At 53.1% G+C, this 20,223-nt stretch overlaps 1 protein-coding gene across 1 annotated transcript; it reads left to right on the top strand.

The window, feature by feature from the left end:
• The first annotated feature begins 2,407 nt into the window (after nt 1-2,407).
• Nucleotides 2,408-20,034, top strand: SYNDIG1L (synapse differentiation inducing 1 like). Its single transcript, XM_051621344.1, has 4 exons — nt 2,408-2,457; nt 13,880-14,334; nt 15,566-15,703; nt 17,325-20,034. Exons 2-4 carry the CDS (start codon nt 13,906-13,908, stop codon nt 17,481-17,483), a joined length of 726 nt encoding a protein of 241 aa, XP_051477304.1. The 5' UTR covers nt 2,408-2,457; nt 13,880-13,905; the 3' UTR covers nt 17,484-20,034.
• Nucleotides 20,035-20,223: the final 189 nt, after the last annotated feature.

Genomic DNA, 20,223 nt, shown 5'->3' with positions numbered 1-20,223 from the left:
CTCAGGGCCTTGGCAAGCCATGGATGAAGATGCTTCATCCAGTAATTGAGTTTTTCTTTCAGGCTCCTTCACAGCATGGAGAGAATGGGTTTTGAAGCCACATCTTCCTTCCACCTCCACAGCCTCTCCAGCCTTGCCAAAGGGTCATCTGTGTGTGATGATGCCCTCCTTGTTTGCCTTTGATTAGCACACACTGGCTGGACAGGGCTGCACAGGGCTTGATAACTGAGGCAGACAACAGGGCTGGGAAAGTGGGCCACCAGCATTGGGCTGTGCTCCATCTGACTGCATCCCCATGGGCTCCCAGGGATGCCAGGAAGACCCGTATGGGGACTTTCGCTCAGGAAAGGCGATTGCTGCCAAACCTCCTTGTTCCAGCCATGAAACAGCAAGTCCCACTGCTTCCCCCACTTCTTTGCAGGGCTGCAGCTCACCTCGCTCCCACACATGACTAGGGACCTGAGCTCAGCTTGCAAACACTCCAGCATCTTCAGGTGCACATGCCTGGGCCTTGGCTTCATACCCACTGGGAGTCTGGCTGAGCTGAAGTTGATGGAGAGCTGGAGGGGCTATTGTGAGATGTTTGCTCTATCCCTCTGCCCCAAGGCAGGGTATCACTTGCCAAGGCTATTCCCAAGGATGCCTCTAACCTGGACTGACAGACCTCAGATGACAGAGGTCAAACCTCCTTTGCTGCATCTCAAGCCCTTTTCTGTCTACCCTACTCCCTAGGGACATGAGGATGGAATATTCCCTTCACAGACCCCCTCACACTATGCTGGCTGAATCTGGCCAACAAGGACATCTTTTCCTTGGGGATGGCTCTGTTCATAGCAGCAGCTCTGCACTCCAACTGACATCTGGAAGACAGCCTCCTGGCTGAGGCCCCCAGCCTGAGGCTGGCATTTTGCACTCATGTCCTTCCCAGACCTGCTGGGGGATGTCAGTAGTGGGACACACAGATCACCCCCAGAGAGAGAAAGCTGGCCACCCCTCACTGATTTTTTGAGGTACATAGGCAGTTCGGTCCTATCATCAGCCCACGTATTTCATTCCCTTTAGTTTTGAAAAAGAATCTTGTTGCAGCTACTAGAAAGATGTGCACCTCTCTGGGAGATAGAGCAGAGGGGAGGCTGCCCTGCTATGTCCTCCCCTAGCCATAGCCCTAAGCCCCTCTGGGGACGGGACCTCAGAACCCACCTGCCCTGGCATATAACCCATCCCCTGTCAGTTCAGCACCTGGAAGAAAATGGGAGGTGTTAGAGACAAGCCTGTACCACCAGAAAGACATATTGCTCTGGCAAGCCACAACGTAGCCCCAAAGGACCCCTGGTGCAGACTGCAAGAGGTGACTGGGTAGTGTGGGTGGTGGGCATGGGTGGCTGTGGGTCACACCTGGGTCTGGCCAATGCAGTCTGCTCCTGGCAGTGCAGTGCTGGGCATGGGGATAGGCAAGGGCAGTCAGCTTTCTGCCCACGCTCGAGAGGGTGCCCCTGGCTGGACCAGGCTTCAGCTGCCTGTGTATCTGATAGCAGTCACCCCCGCGCTGGGTGCTCCTGAGCTGGGGGAGGCCCGGGGCAGGGGGCTGGAGCACTTGGAGAGGTTAGGAGCAAGCAGGGAGACAGTGCAAGTCTCAGGGAGCTGCTGGAGTGTGGGGGAGCAGCAGGGGTTTCCCGCGGCATTACCTGGGCTGGGAGGGGAGGAGGGAGCCGTGCAGAAAGGATGGGCTGTGGGAGCTGTGATGTCGACTCCTGCTGTGCTGGTGCAAATCCGGATTAACTCTACTAACCGGAGTGATGCCAGGTGCGTGTGAGGCAAATTAACATCCCACCTGGGTCCTTATAGAGCAGGGCAGAAAAATACGTGGCCGAGCCAGCAAATGAGCTGCCTTGCCCTGGGGTAGAGCCTCGGGCTGGGCTGTCAGACCCCCCAGCACCAGCTCTGGCAGCGAGAGATCCCCCTCTTCCTTTAGACTCTGCCGGCCAGTCCTTCAATTGCTAGGGGAGTGGGAAGGGCTGTGCCCTGGGAAATGCAGTGAGCAGGAGTCAGAGTTTCTGCCTTGTTATCTAAGCCAGCAGAAGACATCACGTCGGGAGAAGCAGAGCGCTGGCGATGCGCGGCTCTCACTAGCGAGCCTCGGGAGCCGGGGACACCGCAGCCAGCGAGCGGGAGCGCGGGGTCCCCAGGCGCGGGGCTGAGCCGCGGTGCAGCCGCAGCCGGGGGGCTGGGCTGCCGCCCTGCCAGAGCCGTACCCGCGGCTGCCGCACCCCCAGCCCCGGCCGGAGCTCGCCGCTCCCGCCCGCCGCTGCCGGGCCCGCCCCGCCGCAGGGCCGCCCGCCGCCCCCCGCGGGCCTCAGGCCGCCGCAGCCCCGCGCTGCCCGCCGCCGTCATGCCCGCCGCCGGTGCTCCGCGCCTGCCGCTCCAGCCTGGCCGGTGAAGCCCTTCCCCGACGCCCAGGTAAGGACCCGCGCACGGCGGGGCGCATCCCCGCTCGCAGGTGGGTGGGTGGCTTTCCGGGGGGGTCCAGGCGCTCGTCCCCAGGCTGTTCCCGTGGGTCGGCGGTGGGTGCCCGGGGAAAACCAGCCCCCCACCAAGCTCGGGTTGGTCCCAGGGAGGTCAGAAAATGTGTCGGGGGCTGTAAAGACGAAAGGCTGCGACCTGAAGGATCTAGGACGAAATTACCCGGTCAGGCTCTGAGGTGGGCAAAATGTAAGAATTTCGGCAAAAGTTTTGGAGGCTGCATGTATCAGAGCAACTGCAGTGGCACCTTGGACCCAGCCAGCCATCGGGATTGCCCCCCTCCCCTTGGAGACAGCTCAGCGACCGGCTGAAGTTTGGGGGTTGTTTTCTTTCTGCTGAGGAGCTTCAGCAGCTGGAGGGAGCAACCCTGCCCCCGGGCACCCCGAGTGCTCGTCCCTGGGGCACTACCGGGCAGGTGAACGGTCCAGGGACCTCGACTGAGAGGGCTGTTGCTAGTGCTGTGAACTGTTTCAAGGAACCGACTCTCCTGAAGAGCATCATCTCCCTATAGCCCTGCAGACACTCTCCTGGCTTGTGTCTTGGGGAAGAGCTGTACATTCAGGAGTTTCAAAGGGAAGCACTTTCTGTCTCTGCCCAGCACCTGTTTATAATTCCTTCTCCAAAGCTGCTGCAGGTTTCTTAAAAGCTGTGCTACTCTCCCCAGACCCACTTTACTGGGCTGCCTGCTTTGCTTCTGGAAACAAATTAATTCCCTTTTCATGAGCTTGGATCTGCTATCAGTGGAAACCTTTTTCCCAGGAGGAAGGTAGTGCTGTGTATACACCAGGGGTAACAAGAGGAGTAGGGTCTGAGCCTGCCTGCAACACACAAGTTTTTTTGTTGGTTTTTTTTTGTTTGTTTGTTTTGTTGTTTTTTAAAAAGGCATTGCTCTCTGAGGAGAATAGCTCGTTGCTTTGTAGGCTGTCAGGAGAAGGAATTATCCAAGCCAAAATGTAGTGATTGTGTTTCTCTGGAAAAAGTTTCTTGTGTCATGAAAATGGCTGGCAGAGCTAAACCTTTGGGGAGCTGAAGCTACTTCACTTTGGCTCCCTGAACCACCATCAGAGGCAGGTAATAAACATCATTATTAAAGAATGAGTAATTTGCTGCAGCTCTGGCACGGTGAATTTGTACAGCACATCTCTGCTTCTGCATGGCACCTAACTCCTCCTTGCCTTCAGCCTAGCCTGCAGACATCACCATCACTTGCAAAGGGATGACCAAGAGCTCAGCAAAAATTTGCCCATCAAAATCCTCCTCTGCTACCTGAAAGCTCAGTGAAGCAAGCCCCAAGAGGGCTGGTCCTGTGGGGCTTGTAGCCTGTGAGCTGTAGGGAATGGCTCCCCAGCATGGGCACAGGCACTTCAGGCCCTTGAGGTCTGGCTGTCCCCTTCATGGCCTTTTGCATTAGTTGTGATATGCTCCCAGCTTCCCAGGAACACCCTCAACCTCAACAGGCAACCTGAATCTCTGCCCTTCCTAGCCCCTGCTTTCCTTGCTCACTGCCTCTGGTTCCACTCCATCCTCATCAGCATTAGACTCCAGACACTGACACATCATGCCCCCTCCACAGGTCTCTATCACCCCTTCATCACCCTCCTTTCCATTTAATATCCATGCTTGGGATTGTTTTCCTGCTCCCTGGCAAGCACAATCTCTGAATCAGGCAGATTTTGGGTCTTATCTGCCTATAAAGCCCTGTACCTGAGCTTGGGGCTGCCAGACACACCTCAAAGGACACAGCTCTACTGCTGCTTTCATGGGGTAGTTTCAGACAAGGTCTTCAGCCAGTATTTCTCTATCTGTAGAATTAGAGAAGGGCAAATGATTGAGTTTTCTGGGCAAGCCACAGCGTTATAAATGGAAAACAAACAAAAATAATTCTTTATACATTTCCGGGCAAGGAAGCATTTTACTTCTCTGTCAAGTGAAAAAGGCAGCAAACCAGCCCAAATGTTTTGCTGAGCCTGCAAGGGAAGGCACCACTGATCCTGGGCATTTTTGGGTGCATCATTTAATGCAGATTTATGTTGGAGTTAAAATGCTTCAGGTATCTTTTGAAAACCAGAGTCAGTTGCAGGATTTGTCCTCAAGCTCTATGTCTGGAGACTTAACTGTCGACACAAAAAATTGGCCTGTGGCACGTGTGTGCTACCTCAGAGATGTGGTGCTACGTGTGACAACCACCCTGGTGCTGCTCCTGAGTTGGTTAGAGGTTTCTCCACAAATTCTTCCAGTTACCCAGGGCCTCCAAGGTGGCAGGGTAGGGTGAGATGGGGGATGCTGGGGCTTGTCCTCATGCAGCAGGGACTGGCTGGGAGAGAAGCATGATGAGCAGGATGTCCTTGTTCAGTCCATGTGAGGCCAGCAGTGCTGCCCACCCAAAGCAGAGCCACCTCCTGCAACACTCCTGGTGGGAGGAAGCAGCAGTCTGAGCCCAGTCCTGGAAAGGGCTGATCTAAGTTCAACAGTGACTTGGGCAGGGAAGAGAAAAAGGTCAGGAATAGAAGGAAAGCATTCATACAGCAAAAGCAGGAGCAGCCCAGAAGGCCCCACAGCCAGGCATGGTCAGGATTTGACAGACCCATGAAAAAAAAATAAATCATAGAATCATAGAACTATTCAGGTTGGAAAAGACCCTTGGGATCACCGAGTCCAACCATCATCCCTACTCTACAAAGTTCTCCCCTAAACCATATCCACCAACACCACATCCAAATGACCCTTAAACACATCCAGGGATGGTGACTCAACCACCTCCCTGGGCAGCCTATTCCAGTGTCTAAACACTCTTTCTGTGAAAAAAAATTTTCCTAATGTCCAGTCTAAACCTCCCCTGCTGCAGCTTGAAGCCATTCCCTCTTGTTCTGTTGCTAGTTACCTGTGAGAAGAGACCAGCACCAACCTCTCTCTGATGACCTTTCAGGTAGTTGTAGAGACTGAGGAGGTCTCCCCTCAGCCTCCTCTTTCTCAAACTAAACATTCCCAGCTCCTTCAAGCATTCCTCATAAGATTTATTCTTTAGGCCCTTCACCAGCTTCATTGCCCTCCTGTGTACTCACTCCAGCACCTCGATATCTCTCTTGAGTTGAAGTGCCCAAAACTGGACACAGTACTCCAGGTGTGGCCTCACCAGTGCTGAGTACAGGGGGACAATCACCTCTCTACTTCTGCTGGTCACACTATTTCTAATACAAGCCAGGATGCCATTGGCTTTCTTGGCCACCTGGGCACACTGCTGGCTCATTGTTTTGCAGCACTTCTTTCCGTGTCTTAAGGAAGGCAATCTAGCATCATCCTCTGCATGCTCCTTGGCCCCCCAGAACTTTGGGACAGACAAGACCCATAGGATGGCTGGGGGCAGCTGCTGCCTTTCCTCTTGCTGGGTTCCTGAAGACAGAATAAACCCCTCCTGTAGCTCCCTGCCAGTGTGAACTTAACCCCCTCAAACACAGGGGGCACATCTCCACCTGGGGATTCAGTTTTTTTGGCAATAACTAATATGAAAGAGAGGCTAAACATTTGTTTTGGGTTGCACCTGTTTATCTAGGTAATAATTTAACACCTGGAAGTTGTCTGAGTCTGTAGACATTGGGCAGAGTGGGAGGAAAGTGATCCGCTTACTCACTGGACCAGGAGATCATCTTACTGCTGATAAATACAGGCTGTGTTTGGAAACTTAAGGTTTGGAAAAGTAAGCTAGAAAGGTGTCATCTCCACGGCATACAATCATTTTTAAAGAGAGAGCAGATCATTGCCAAATGAATTAAACATCTGAATTGTAGAGAAGCCCAGTGAATCCCCAGGAGAATCAGGGCCACAGTAAGCAAAGTGGAAATAGCCCTGAGCTGAAGGCAGGCAGACAGTGGATAAAATAAACAGGACGGTGGGGAAAGGAGGGTGCTGGCATGCACTAGCCTTCAGGGTGGTTATGAATCATTTGAGTATGGATATGTTTTAAACAGAGACAAATGAGCAGTCCTTAACAGCCGCCTTACATTGCCAGCTTCAATTGATAGGAGGAGGATTTACAGAGAGATGCAAGGATGGACGTATGTGCTGTGGCTAAGCTGCTCTATCAGCAAGCTGCAGATGCAAAGGGGAGGGTGTCTCTCTGTCCTCCTGACACCTGCTGCCAACCATGTGCTATGTCCTCATCTGCATCTTGGTCTCCGCCAGTGTGTGTTTCTCACCTGGAAGAAAGCCAGGTCCTATCTGCCAGATCACTTCCATACTGGGTGACAGGCCATGGCAGGGAGAGCATCCCAGGGGTGCAGACCCCAGGCATGGTGCTGGGCCAGGCTGGGCTGGAGGGCAGAAGGGCCTAGGGCTGGTCTCAAAGAGGAGAACATGGTACGTCTGCTCAAGCACCGGTTGTCACTGCTCCTTGTGGATGATGCCCACCTTGTACTACAGAACTAGGCAGCCCAGAGTGATCTATGGGGATGGAGCAGTGGGGAAGATAGCGTGCAGGGTCCCACGGCAACGCCAGCCGTGAAGGGGCAATGACCAGTGGGACTTCATGGGCAGGAGAAGAGGAGCCTTGAAGTGGAATGATGGAACTAGAGCAAAGCATATAGGTGAAGTAGGGGAAGCTGCAAGAAGAGCTTGCAGCCATCTAGGATACTCACTGTGTTCAGTTCACTACTGGGTATAAATAGCAATGGAGAAAACCTGATGTGAAATTGAGGAGTGTAATCATTAGCATAGGAAAATCAGCCATGAACAAAATTACAGTCCGCAAGCACTTGCTTCTGTGCATTCTCTAGAAACAGCAAGAATGTCCTGGTAATAAACACATCATGGGGGAAATCTGGGACTCTGTGAGCTCTCTTGTGGGATGCTTGGTGTCCCTTTGGGCATCCCAGGCATGGAGCCTGGTCTTGGCAATGGATGGGGCTGCCTACATGCTCCCAGTAACTCTACAGATACGGACATTTCTAAGTAGGCTTTCTACCTTGAAGCTAGGGTGCCAAGGCTCCTTTCTCTAGTCAGCAGACTTAGGGCATTTCCTGAGCTGAGGAAGAGGAGGCTAAAGCCTCGACCCAGTCTGAGCTCAGGTTTCTCCAGGCCAGTGATTTGGATACTGCAGCAGGCAGGGGAATTCACTCTCCCTGGCCCTGGGCTGGCATTTTGTGGCTCAGATGAGCAGTCAGAGCCTGACAGCTTCCCAAGCTGTCTTCGCTGGCTGATGTCTCAAAGAGCTGGAGACACTGAGCGACAGCCCCAGCAGTCTTCCCACATGGGAGTCATTACCTTGACCTGCACTGCCTTCAAGCAACCCTGCTGGGTCCCCAAGCAGGCGTGTAAGAAACCTCCAGTGAAAGTTATCAATCATTTTTGGTTGGCATCATGTGCCCCTTTAAAGCTCCTCACTAGAGGGGCACTGCAGGGCCCCCCAGCTATAGGTTGTTTGGGTACAAATCCAGGGGCAGCATCCCAAGGCTGAGAGGACTGCCTGGCAGGTCTGCTGCATCTGTTTACATCTCCAGAGTCTTCCCATTATCTGACCCCATCCTGGCCCGCTTGCCCAGCACAATGCTGCCAGTCAGTTCACCTACTCTGCTCTGCCTCAGCTGGCTGACCCATGGCCAACCTGCTGCCCTCCAGCACAGGAGCAGCCCCCCTCTGTTGCCCTTCTCCTCCTTGATCCTGTGCCCCCGGGAGAGCCACACCTGGGTCAGCCTATGGCAACTTCTGACAGTCACCTTATTTACTTGTTTGCACCTCCAGCTAAAAAAAGGATGCCAAGAGAGTCCAAACCATCTAATTATACACCTAGCCACCCACACAACTATGTGTTTTATTACCAACACCCTCCATGCTTCCTTCCTCTCCCTTTGCCAGCTCGGTGAGCCCCTTCGCACTCTCCCTGACTTGAGGGGCACGTCCTACGGCCACATTCGTGCGGGTGAGCTCCGACGCTGGGGGCTGCTGGTCTCACACCAGCCGTGAGGCACTGGGGCGGCGAGGCGGCCTTGGCGGGCGCTGTCCCTGCCCCTCGCTGGGGTGGAAGGTTGGGCCGGGGGGGCAGCCGGTCCCGGGGGGCAGCCGGGCCGGGGGGGGCAGCCGGTCCCGGGGGGCAGCCGGTCCCGGGGGGCAGCCGGGCGGCCCGGGGCGATGCGGCGGCCGGAGCGGCAGCCCGCGCTGCGCGGAGTGCCTGGGACATCTAGTGGCCACCTCTCCAAGTGCCGGCCCTGCCGGGGTGGGTGCCGGCCGGGGGTGCCCGGTCGGGGATGGGGCACAGGGGAGCCAGGCACTTGCCAGCCCCGCAGCCCCCCGTGCCGGGGCGGCAGGGCGCTGCCTGCCTGCGGGCACTCCCGGGATGCGGTTGAGTGTTACGGGCATGTTTCCCCAGTGTTTGAAGGCGATGGAGCTCACGCTGATGCTCACGAGCAGCGTGTCCCGCTTGCTTGTCCCAGGGTTGGGGGACGGGGTGGTGGGGGACCCCACGGCCCTGCAGAGCCCCCGGCACGGCTCCTCCAGACGCAGCCCGGCTGTTCCCTGCCAGCCCCGGGTTTGTGGTTTCTTACAGCTACGCCTTAGCTCTGAGCACAGCTGGGTGGAAACACTGCTGCAGAGAAACATTTTTATCAGGGAGAATAAAGACTCGGTTTCCACCTAGAAATTGCCCAATTTGACTTGCGAACCTTGAAAAGCAGCCCATCACATCCCAATTCTCAGAGCAATTTAGTCTCTGTTGGAGCCAGGAGCCCATTGCCGAAGCACTGGCTCTCTACCTCTCAGGAGATCAGAACAAGAGCTTTATTCAATCCTTTCCAGCTCTTTCAAACCGTCTGCATCAAAGTTGTGAATCAGACACTCTACATCATGAATGCCTCAGCTATCCTCCCTCCAGTCCATGTCCATGGGTCTGTGTCACTTTCTTCCTTCCCTCCTGGTCCTCACCAGCTCTTTCCTCTCCAACAGCTCCACAGTCCCTTCCTCCTCTCCTCTGCCTTCAGACCAGCCAGGGCATGGCAGCACAGTAGGGGACTCCTCCCCAAGGACATTGGTCTCCCCAGCTGCTCTCCTGAAAGGGAAAGCCTTTGGCCAGGATGGGCTAACCTTCTCACTTGATTGTCTGGGGACAAGCAACACAGTTGCAACCTGCTAATGAGCCCAGCAAGCAAGGCAGTGTGTTTGCCTGACAGGGCAATTAAATGATGATTGATTCCTGGAACAGCTACTTATTTCATCATTAACTGGGCTTATCATAGGTGGCATCTGTGCAAGGGGTCCCTCTGAGGGCTGTGCTGCTGCCAGTGGGGGTTGGCCAGCAACCTGAGCACCTCTCATGTAGGGGGGGAAGCCCCCAGGGGATATGGTGTAAAGGTGAGATCAATGAAACACAAAGCTAGATTTGCTACATCTTTATTTTCATGCTTTATTTTGGCTCCTTTTAGCTGGTACTCACCTTGAGAAGCTGAGAGCATACAATGCAGTTGTGCATTTCCCACTCTGCTGGGGACCACTGCAACCAGCCTGGGGATTGTGGGGGGCCCTGCTATGCTGGGTGGTGATGGGAGCAACTGTGGGGCAGGCATTTTGTTAGGGAGTCAGCAACCATTAGTCTCAGCAGGTCGGCAGCAATTGTCCAGCTCAGTCAGGACACTGGAGTCTGCCTCCTCCCAGGTGTGCCCTCCCCCAGGCTCATGCTGTGCATGTATGGTTGTATGTGTGCATCCTCTCTGTGCACCTGACAGCATCTTGCCACTGTTACCTGCCAGTGCTGCTCAGACCAGCCCCCTGGGGCTGATGGATATGTGTGCTATCCAGTTACCCTAGTAATGAGGACAGAGAATGGCCACTCTTCGCCAATTTTGTCTTTTACAGCTTGCTTTCATCTGCTGGCTTCATTCCTCTTCCCCTAAGCCAGGTTATTACCAAGCTTACTTTATTACCAAGCTTACTTTATTACTAGGCTTACTTTATTAAGTCCCTATGTGGCTAAGGTCACTGTAGGATCCAGATAATCCAAATGAGGTTTGGGGACGATGGCAGGGCTGAGTTGGCTCTGTCTTTCGCTGCATGTGTGGACGTGGGGTTGGTCCTCACCCTCCCTGCATTCCCTCTCTCATACCATCTGTACTGGTCTGATGGCCCTTGTCTCCACCTGCAAACCCAGGCAGTCAGGTGCACATGAGCACGCATGCTGGCTCACATGGGCACAGTCTCTATGCCATGTGGTGATCTTGGTGACTAAGGAATGGGAAGCACCTCTACCCCTCCAGCACTGGGACTCTACACATCAGCTGTCAGAGAGGGAGGTTTCAGCCTGGATGCTTCCAGCAGGGATGAGCGTGCTGCTGTGGGCAGGCTGTGGCACTGGCCCCCAGTGTCCCATCGTACCCTCCCAATGCTGACAAATGCCAGGAAGGGTGCTAGGGCTGTGCTTATTGGTCCTTTTGCCTATTTATGAGAAGCATAATGAGATTTTCTTCTGCACTTATGCTTTGGTCCCTCCTGCCCTGTTATTGCCCATCCTGCTCCTGAGGCAGAGCATCATCCCCAGCTCCCAAGTGTGCGTTTCCCAAGAGTGGGAGGCAGCAAGGAAAAGAGAGTGTAGTACAGGCAAATATTTTATAATCCCAAAGTGTACAAGACTAGCATGGACTAAAACCTTGTAGCTGTAGCCTTTCCCTGTCCAAGATCTGTGCAGCACAGCAGCCTTCGAGGTCCTGACCCTGCCCTAGTGAAAGCTCCAGGGCAGTCTGAGGGACCAGAGAGGTCTGGGCTCTTGCTGCTCACCCAGGGCAAAGCCCTCAGTTCTTCCCAGACCACATTTGCAGACACTTCCCCATGCTTCAGCAGTATTATCCCACTGTTTCTTTTGCCACTCACACTGTTATTCTTCCAATGTGTGTTCACTGGGATATTTGCTACCTGCAAGTCCTCCCTGACTCTTCCCCCCAGCCCAGGTCAGCCAATCGTGTCCTACTGTGTCGTGCCACCCAGTCATCCCCTTTAGCATCCTTCAGTATGCCCAAAGTCAGCAGAGTCTGTGTCCAGCAGCAGTCTAGCTGCATAAAATCTTTTTTCCCATCCTGATCTGTGATATCTGCCACCTCCCAAGGCCTCTTAGGTTTCAAATTCACCTCTGCTCCCTTCCCTTCTTTCCCTCCCCAAGCTCTGAGTGTTTCCCAGTGCTGCTGTGAACATAGGGCTTTGCCACACAGCTCTCCCCCTCCTCTATCCCACTGCCCAAGACCTGAAGTCAGCAGAGTAGCAACCTGCACGCAGGCAGCACTTGCTGCCCAGAGGCCAGCATCCTGCCTGCAGCCCATCTGCTGGTGTTTCTCAGCACATTTGGCAAGATCCCATCCCTCCCTACCCTGGCTTGCTGCCAGAAACGTTTCTTGAGGTGAGATATGGATGCCCTACCAAAACTATTAACTTCCTCTGGCTAGAGCTGAGCTTCTGCTCCTGCTTGGGCTGCTGCTCTCAAATGACACTGAGTGACTGGCCTCTCCTTACTGTTTCATTAAAAAGCAAGATATTTTCTTGGAAATCTGATTTGAATGTTGAGGTAAGGAAAGAGCTTCATGCTTTCCTTGCTTGCAAACCGGGATGAAGCTTCATGCTTCTCTGGGTCTGTGAAGGAAATAAAACCTTCTGTGCTACAAATATGCATCTCCCTTAAATATTTTGAAAATACTTAACTGCCATCTGCTGCGTGAGGCATTACAGGCTTTATTAGCAAGGTGGGAAACTGCTGAAAGCAGGGAATGGTTTTGGGGAGGGAGAGGTGGAGGGCATTCACCAAAACATACAGACTTTTAGCAGCTCGGGAGTGATTTTGAATGGCTTCATTTTCTTGAGCAGCTTTCCAAAATGTGGCAACTGCTGCCAAAACAAAACCCATCAACAGGGACACTTAAAACCAGGTATGGCAACTCATACCTGCAGTATGGCAGAGTGTGGCCAAGGGGATGAGACTACTGAGCTTTTCACTCTCTGGACTCCTCGGCTCCAACTTCTTTATTTAGATTTTCCTCCTGAGGACAAATTTAAAGCCAAGGTGATGTACTTTCTGTCAGAAAGCCTAGCTCACTCCGAGGAACCCTATAGCAGGTGGAAGCATGTTTCTGCTACACAGCATCCTGCAGAGGAGGCAGTGATGAAGGTCTCTAAGGAGGACAGGAACATTTGAGGTTGCAAGGCAATAAGGTGGCATGGTCTAGGAGCTGGGAATGTGCTAGAGAGCAGCTGTAAAACACAGAGCTTGGGTACTGAAGAGTGCAAAGTAATTTTTTCTCTCTCCTGGGGAATGCTACACATTTTCTTTGTGCCAAGGTAGGTTGGGGAGCCAAAATAGCAAATGTTCCTCTGAAGAAAACGGGTTGAAATATGCAATCTCAGAAATTTTCATTTAAAAAGAAAAAAAAAAGGAAAAAAAAAGGAAAAAAAAAAGGAACAGCACAAGGTTTCAGCACTTGGAAATTAAGGAGGGGGGGGTGGGAGGGGGTGAATTTTCCTGAGGAAGAAGCCCATTTTGACATTTGTAGCTGAGGATCCCATTTGGATTTGGCATTTTCTGAAGCTGGTGGCCCAGAGCCAGGGCTGCATGGCTGCCAGCTGTAGCTGGGGGTGGAGCTGGTTTAAACAGAGGTCTGATGTGACAGATACTTTACTTAAATTAGCCTATTAGGTGTCTCCCCTTTAACCTCTGCATCTCTCCAGTCCTCTGCACATCTGTCTGAGCATCTGACACTTCCCATTCCAGCCTAAATGCCACCTCCATGTCCTCACAGCAGCCTCCTAGCTTCCCTCAATGCCTAGCTATTTTCATCCCAGCCACTCCTCAGCCTTGGAAGAGCCCAAGAAAACCTCCCTGGTACCTGAAAGCCAGTTAGGTGCATGTGTAATGCCCAGAGGGCCTGATTCACTATGCAAGCCTTCACTTTGAGAAGTCTGGGAGGCCCCTCAAGTAGCTGTCAGGATCTTATCTACTTCTGTGCTGCCTGCTAGGCTTTGTCACAGCACACATTATGAACCAGCAGAAAAGATGCAGTAGGTCCTTTCCTGTCAGGCTGCACGTGGCCATCTCAATCATCATCATCATTATAGATACAGCAAATACTTATCTTAATCCAGCCTGAATCAGATCATCTTGTTGCAGGGCTGCATCCTTATCTTACTACCAGCTGGGGAGAGATGAAGAGATGCTCAGCTTGTCAAGATGGTGTTCAAACCATGGGAAAGGGGGGAAGGGCTCTTGTTTTCTCCAGCATGGCTAAATCTTTCTGTTCCCACTAGCCTCATCTTGACATCGGCTCCACATGGGTGAGAGGCTTTTCTGCTCCCTTGCCTTGCTGAAATAAAAGCCTCCTCCCTCCCACTCTCTCTGCTCCTGCAGGATCATTCTCCCCCACCACCAGCAGCATGGAGAGCGTGCGTGAGCTCCAAAATCCACTCTTGGCCAAGGCCAACGGACACCTTCGCAGCAGCTATTCTTACCACCAGCATCACAGCCAGGACTACCCCAGTCATCACTGCCAAGGGAAACTGTATTCCTACATCTTCCAAAACACAGGCGGTGCCAGGACTCACCAGCTGCTGGATGCCAGTTCCCTGCAGCTGGCCGTGGAAGCCTTGTATGGCCCAAATTTCATCCTCGTGAAGGATGAGACTGCTCTCAAGGCCAAGGACAGCAAGATGGAAAACTGTGAGACCACTTTTACGGAAAGCAAAGAGGCTCCATCTGAAGGTCTGGATGGGCATGAGGCACAAGGGTCCTGCCTGGTAGAGAGTGACATCCGCATCCAAACTGTGTCCTATGAGGTGGAGGAAGAGGAGCTCCAGGAGTATGAGGTGAGCTTTGCCTGGTGGGATTGCACCAAACTCCTCCTCTGGTAACTCGGGCCACCAGCCCAAATTGTTGATAATTCCTTCTTTCCCCAGAATTTTCCCCCCTAGACCCCTCTACCAGCTCCTGCCTCATCACCCTATCCCTGTGCACCCAACATTTCTCCTTCTTCCTTGCCATTTCTGCTCCCTTTCCCTCACCGGAGACCTCAGAAGGAGGTCGGCTTCCCTGAGGGCAGCCTGTCTGCAAGCCTGCTGGGAGCAAAGGGGAGGTGGGGCTGTCTCTGCAGGGCCGTGGGATATGGAGACCCTTTGACAAGGGCAACCTGCCACTGCTGTGGCACCCCAGCTCAAGGGAAATAGCAATCCTTGCATAACAGCAAAATTCTCATGCCTGAAGGCAGCAGCTTAGTGAAAGCTTTACATATAAAGCTAGGGTGATTCTTGTATAGGAAGAATGAGAACTGGCAAAGCAGCCTCATGCTGCTCTCTTTGCCCCATCATGGCTCGAGCAGCAGTGCAGAGACCACGAACATCACCTTGAGAGGTGGAAGAGGGTCTCCACAGCCTCCTGGAGCTGATGTCTGATGACCCAGCACAGATCTGCTGCTGTCGGTGCTGGTGTTGGGGCCTTTTCAGAGAGCACCAGCAATGTCCCCACCTCTGTGTGCCTTTCCCACAAGACACACCACTTCCAGGCTGGTGCCCACAGGTAGGAGGGCTGAGCACAGCTGCTCTGAGCAATGTGCTCACTAAGGAGACAGGACACATCGCCCCTATGATAGAGGCTCCAATTCAACCACTTTCCCTCACCTGCTAAATTAGGTTAGCAGGATATTGATCTCCTAGTCGCTAATGGGAGTAAGGCACTTCATTTAGGTTTGTTTAAGCTGACAAACAGACAGTTCTGCCAAAGCTCAAGGTATTTCAGTTTAAGACTATCTATCTCCCAGGGAAATCCCAGACCCCCCAGCAAAGGAGCTCAGCGTTTTCTCTGGCAGAGAGCCAAGAATCCACTCAGCTCCTAAATTTGCTGAGCTAGATTTTTTTCTCATCAAACTGGGCTGAGGAGGCAAAAACATTTTTGAAATTCACTCCTTGAATTTGCAGGTGGGAAATGTGTGAGAATATGTGATGAGGCCAGGAGAGAGAGGGAGCTGGGAGGGGAGGGGCTGGGACGAAGCCTGCAGGGTGGCACAGGGAAGTGGGCATGTGCTGAACCCATCTGGTTTTGCAGAGCGACTCCTCCAGCGACAGTGAAAGTGAGGATCATTTCCTGATGCTTCCCCCCCGGGACCACCTGGGCTTGGCCCTTTTCTCCATGCTGTGCTGCTTCTGGCCCCTGGGGATTGCTGCCTTCTACTTCTCCCAAGGGGTAAGAGAGATCCTTTTGCTTGCCTGTGTGCACTGAGCGCTGGAGCAAGGGCCCTGCAAGCCACAGAAGCCCTTAGAGGGGACCGGGTACCTTTCTGGCTCTAAGGATCATCTCTGTGCCATACGCAGATGACTGAGGGCAGAGGCAAAGGGTGTTCCTGGCTCCACAACCCCTGTGGGGTTGCAAGACCACCAACTCCTGTGAGAGCCAGGGCTACTGGAGGTCAGGCTTTTCCTGTTTCAGTAACTGGGGCTCCCCTTGGCCTCTTGCCCAAGTTCTCACCCTCCACTCAAGCTCAGGAAAATGGCATTTTCCCACCTGCCCTCCCATTCTCCGGTAGTGTGGAGGTCCTACAGCCATGACCCAATCCAAGGCAGCTCATGTCCTGAGAGTCAGGCTTCTTTGGAGACTGGACTCCACAAGGAACTTGGTCTCCATATCTCGCTGCAGGTCTTTCATTGCACTTGTTTCTGACACACAGTGACTGAGCTGTGTGGACCAACACCAAGCTGACAGAGCTGGAGAGGGTGGTGGCCCTTGGTCTGCACTGGCTCAGAGTAGCTGCTGCCTTCTTAAGGGCTTAGTCCAGGGCCTGGAATCACTTACATCACTGTTGACCCAGAATAATTCATGCAGAGCTAGGGCATTTGCTCTGTGTTTGCACAGATGCTGCTGTACCAAGAACAGATAGGGTAGAGGCATAAATAAGTTAAATCAAGATAGAAACAGAAATGAAGAAGTGTATCACATGAGTACCTGGCACAGAGGTGGTAAGAGGCAGGGGGATTTTTAACTATTTAGGACCCCAAGGAGTGGCTGATTTCACATTTTACTGTGTAGTGCAGGGTAACATGGTGCACTCTCCACCTGATGATGTACTTTGTGCAATTTAAGTTTAGCTATAACTATCACTGTTGTTCACTTTCTGAGTCAAGGACCATCTCTTTATTCAGTGTCTCTGCACAGTGGGTGTCCTGATCTCCACATGGCAACTCAGACACAAATAGTAGGTAATAGGTAGAGTAGTTCTGAATGTGCCCTGAGCACTCAGGAAAGCTGGAAGTCGCCAGGCCGGAGAGCCAACACCCATATTTGCCTCCATCGGTGGCTCCATCAGCCCTTCTATGGCAAACGGGCTTCAGGTGAAAAACCCCATGCAGGCAAAATCAGGTGGCAGCACAGCCAGACTGTTCTATCTGGAGTCAGCTCCTTAAGAAGAGGCAGTACTCGTGATATGTATGCATAGGGTATAAATTTTATCTAGTTGGTACCACACAGCCGTCACTCCAGGGCACCAACCATTTGCCTGGACTTACGAGAGTCCAGCCTCCTGCTCATGGCTCTGGCTGAGCACCCAGATCGATAAGGCTTTCAGACAAACAGCCAAGGCCCACAGTTCCCTCGGAGGGAAAATCCACAGGGATTTTGTGTATAGTAGTGTGTAGGTGGCACTGCTGTTCTGAACCCTCTCAGACTGACAGATGCCTTGCTCTCTGTCCCCAGCCTTCATGGGATGCAGTGGCTGGGGAAGGGGGTCTGATCCAGGAGGGAAAGGACTGCACTCAGGCTAAAAGGCCAGGTTGGTACAGTTGTGAGCAACGAGTGTTTCTTCTTCTTCCAGACTAGCAAGGCTGTCTCCAAAGGAGATTTCCACTTGGCCAGTTCAGCTTCCCGACGAGCCCTCTTCCTCGCCGCGCTCTCCATAACCATCGGCACCGGCGTGTACATCGGGGTGGTGGTGGCGCTGATCGCTTACCTCTCCAAGGGCGGTCACGTATAGTGCCACCTCAGCGCCGTCCCCGCTGCCAGCCCTCCTGGCATCCAGCTCTCCTGCACAGCACAGGGTGCCAGTGCCTGCAAGGGCTGCTTGCACAGCAGGACCCCAGTGAGGATGCCCTGTGCAGGCTCTTTCCCCTTTCAGACAAAGAGTAGACCCCTGTTCTCCCCAAGGCCGTGGGGAGCCTCTATCCAACTGCAGGGAATTGTGCACCAGCCTGGCTGCTGGGACCAGGAGGAGCACATTTGCCTGGTGAAAGATGTGCAGGAGAGACGCTGCGTGCTGCTCCTGGGCTAGTGCCACCACCCCTGCTCCAGGGCCACAGCTTCCCCCTTCCATCCCTGCAGCCAGGAGATCCAACGCTGGTGCCCAAGCATGGCCCATGAAGGAGGCACACAAAGAAGAAAGGGAATGTGGTGCTGAGTAATGACCAGTCTTTCAGTCTTTCTTCTGGGAAGCTGGGGTCCTGGTGGGATCTCTAGACTCCCATGATAGGAACAACATTCTCATTTCGGTGCCATGGGGTGGTACCTGGCCCCTCAGCTGCAGCAAAGGAGGAGGACACAACATGGACACGACCAAAGGGCATGCTCTCCACATTCCTCTGCAGAGAGACCCCTGATCCAGGGGACATCCCAGGCACTGGCCTGTCCCAGGCAAAGAACAGTGAGGAAGGCAGGCTGGTGGTTGTGCACCATCTCTCCCATCATTGGAGCAAGCTGGCGAAGACAGCAAGGTTTTCTCCATGTTAATAATGACTGTAATGACGATTGCAATTTGGAGCCCCCATAATGTTGATGTCCCAAACTGCTGGGCCCTGAAAAGGCTTGTAATGGCAATTTTTACCCAAGAAGTGACCTGGGAGGTGTGGGGGCCTGAAGCACTCTACTCTTGGCACTAGGTCAGGGCCTGGTACACAAAGAGGGATGGAAAAAAAAAGGCCGATGTGACATGCAGAGCCTGAGGTGAGAGTTTGCAAGGGGACTTGATCCATAGAGCAGGAAGCCTTAAGGGAGCCTGAGACACAGGGGTGATCCAAATACACTTCTTCCCATGCTTCACAGAGGGGTATCTTCATTCATCCAAAGACTCTGCTGACAAGGAAATCCCATGCATCCCCACTTACATCTTACTTTGGGTAATTTGTATGATGTCAGAGACATTGAGTGCTTGAGCGGTGGGTGTGAAGGCAATGACTGCCCCAAAAGGCTGATGTCGAAAGGCTCTGCCTCATCCTCCTCCGCAGCACCCACCTTGGCCCTCCCTTGCCCTGGCCGTGGCTCCCCTGCTGCCTTCTTCCCCCATGTGCAGGGGGCTGCAGGCAGACTCTGGTCACCCCTCACCCCCTTCCTGGGGTTTCTGGCAGGCTGCAGCCAGCTCTGCAAGAGGCACAGCATGTTCCTCCAGCTGGGTGCCATTCAAATGTACATTTCATTCTAAAGAAGCATGTTAATGTCTGCGATTGCTGTTGTACTTGAGCCATAAAAGAGAGAAGCACATCAGAGACCTGTTCAGAAGCTGGTCTGAAAGTTCCCATTACGTTTTATAACATGGAAGAGCTAATAAAAAAAAGCAGGAAAAAGACTCTGTTCATAAGGACACGGAGCTGGCTTGCAAGGAGGTGAGCTTTGCAGGAGTGCTGAGCTGACTTAAACCTAGAGGTGTTTCTGCAGCTCCCAAAGGAAGCTGTAATCCAGCTGGTGTCTGGGCAACTCATAGGGAGATGTACTGCAATGTAGGTCACTGTGAGCAGCTAGGACTGGGAGCGGGGTGGTGATGTAGGCTTTTTGCCATATGTGGATGGACAAGAATTAAGGAGAGAGAGAGGGACTGGAGCATTGTGTACTTTTATGCTGTTCTGTGTAGTAGAAGCATAAAATAAAATGTGTTCAAAGAAGGACAAAATATGAACATCAGGAGGGAATAAGCAGGTCTTGCTTCTGATGGTGGACAGAGAGAGAGATGGAATTTGCAGGGATCGACTAGGGTGTCCAGAAGAGATGAGGTAGCATAGAGAGGAGAGACGAGGGGCATCTCACCCAATGGCTGAGAAGTGGTTTCCATTCCCCTCTCCTGCATGTGCTCAGCCTTCCTGGGCAGCCATCCCTCCAAATAACCAAGCAGGACAGCAGCACTATTTCAGGAGAGGGTATGTCCATGGGTGCCCATGCAGCAGACCCACCACCCCCAGCTCAGTGCTGTCCTAGCTGAAGCCCTCCCCACTTCTGCCCCTCAAGCACCCCCAGATGGGGGGCAGCTGGCTGCCAGGGGGCAGGGGTGGGGGGCTCTCTGACAATTCTGGTCCAGAAAAAGCTGTTGGGGCTGCTGTACCAGAATTAACAACCTGAAACTGCATTTGCTGTGAAGTTGTAGTTCTGCCAGTGGGTTTCCTCCAGGGCCTGCCCCTGTGGAGGTCCAGCAGCCCACAGCCCACTCCTCCTGGGCACCTCATCCTCCTGCACCCCAACCCATCTCTTTGCCTTTTTTTAATTGGAAATGCATAGGGAAGGACTGGGCTAAAGGGCCAACATAATTAAAGTGTTTTCTGCTAATAGCCTGAATCTTTGATGATCTTCTTAAAGGGGGAGGCACGGAGGGGGGAGGGGGGAAGGCGCTGTGTCAGGGCATCCCTAAGGGGGGCATTATGCAAATGGCAAAATTAGTTGGAAACAGCCTGAAGGGAAATATGTGGAAATTGAAATCTGAGGACCAGCATGGCGACTGCTGCTGAATAACTTATTAT

The sequence above is a fragment of the Apus apus genome, chromosome 5, assembly GCF_020740795.1.
Source record: "Apus apus isolate bApuApu2 chromosome 5, bApuApu2.pri.cur, whole genome shotgun sequence".
Taxonomy (NCBI): Eukaryota; Metazoa; Chordata; class Aves; order Apodiformes; family Apodidae; genus Apus; species Apus apus.
The sequence above is the reverse complement of the archived record's forward strand: the minus strand, read 5'-3'. Positions and strand labels throughout refer to the sequence as shown.

Excerpts from the sequence above, each read along its gene's own strand:
- SYNDIG1L (XM_051621344.1), top strand. The coding sequence starts at position 13,906 with ATGGAGAGCGTGCGTGAGCTCCAAAATCCACTCTTGGCCAAGGCCAAC. Across the intron at positions 14,335-15,565 it reads AGGAGCTCCAGGAGTATGAG|AGCGACTCCTCCAGCGACAG; the intron begins GTGAGCTTTGCC and ends CTGGTTTTGCAG. Across the intron at positions 15,704-17,324 it reads CCTTCTACTTCTCCCAAGGG|ACTAGCAAGGCTGTCTCCAA; the intron begins GTAAGAGAGATC and ends TTCTTCTTCCAG.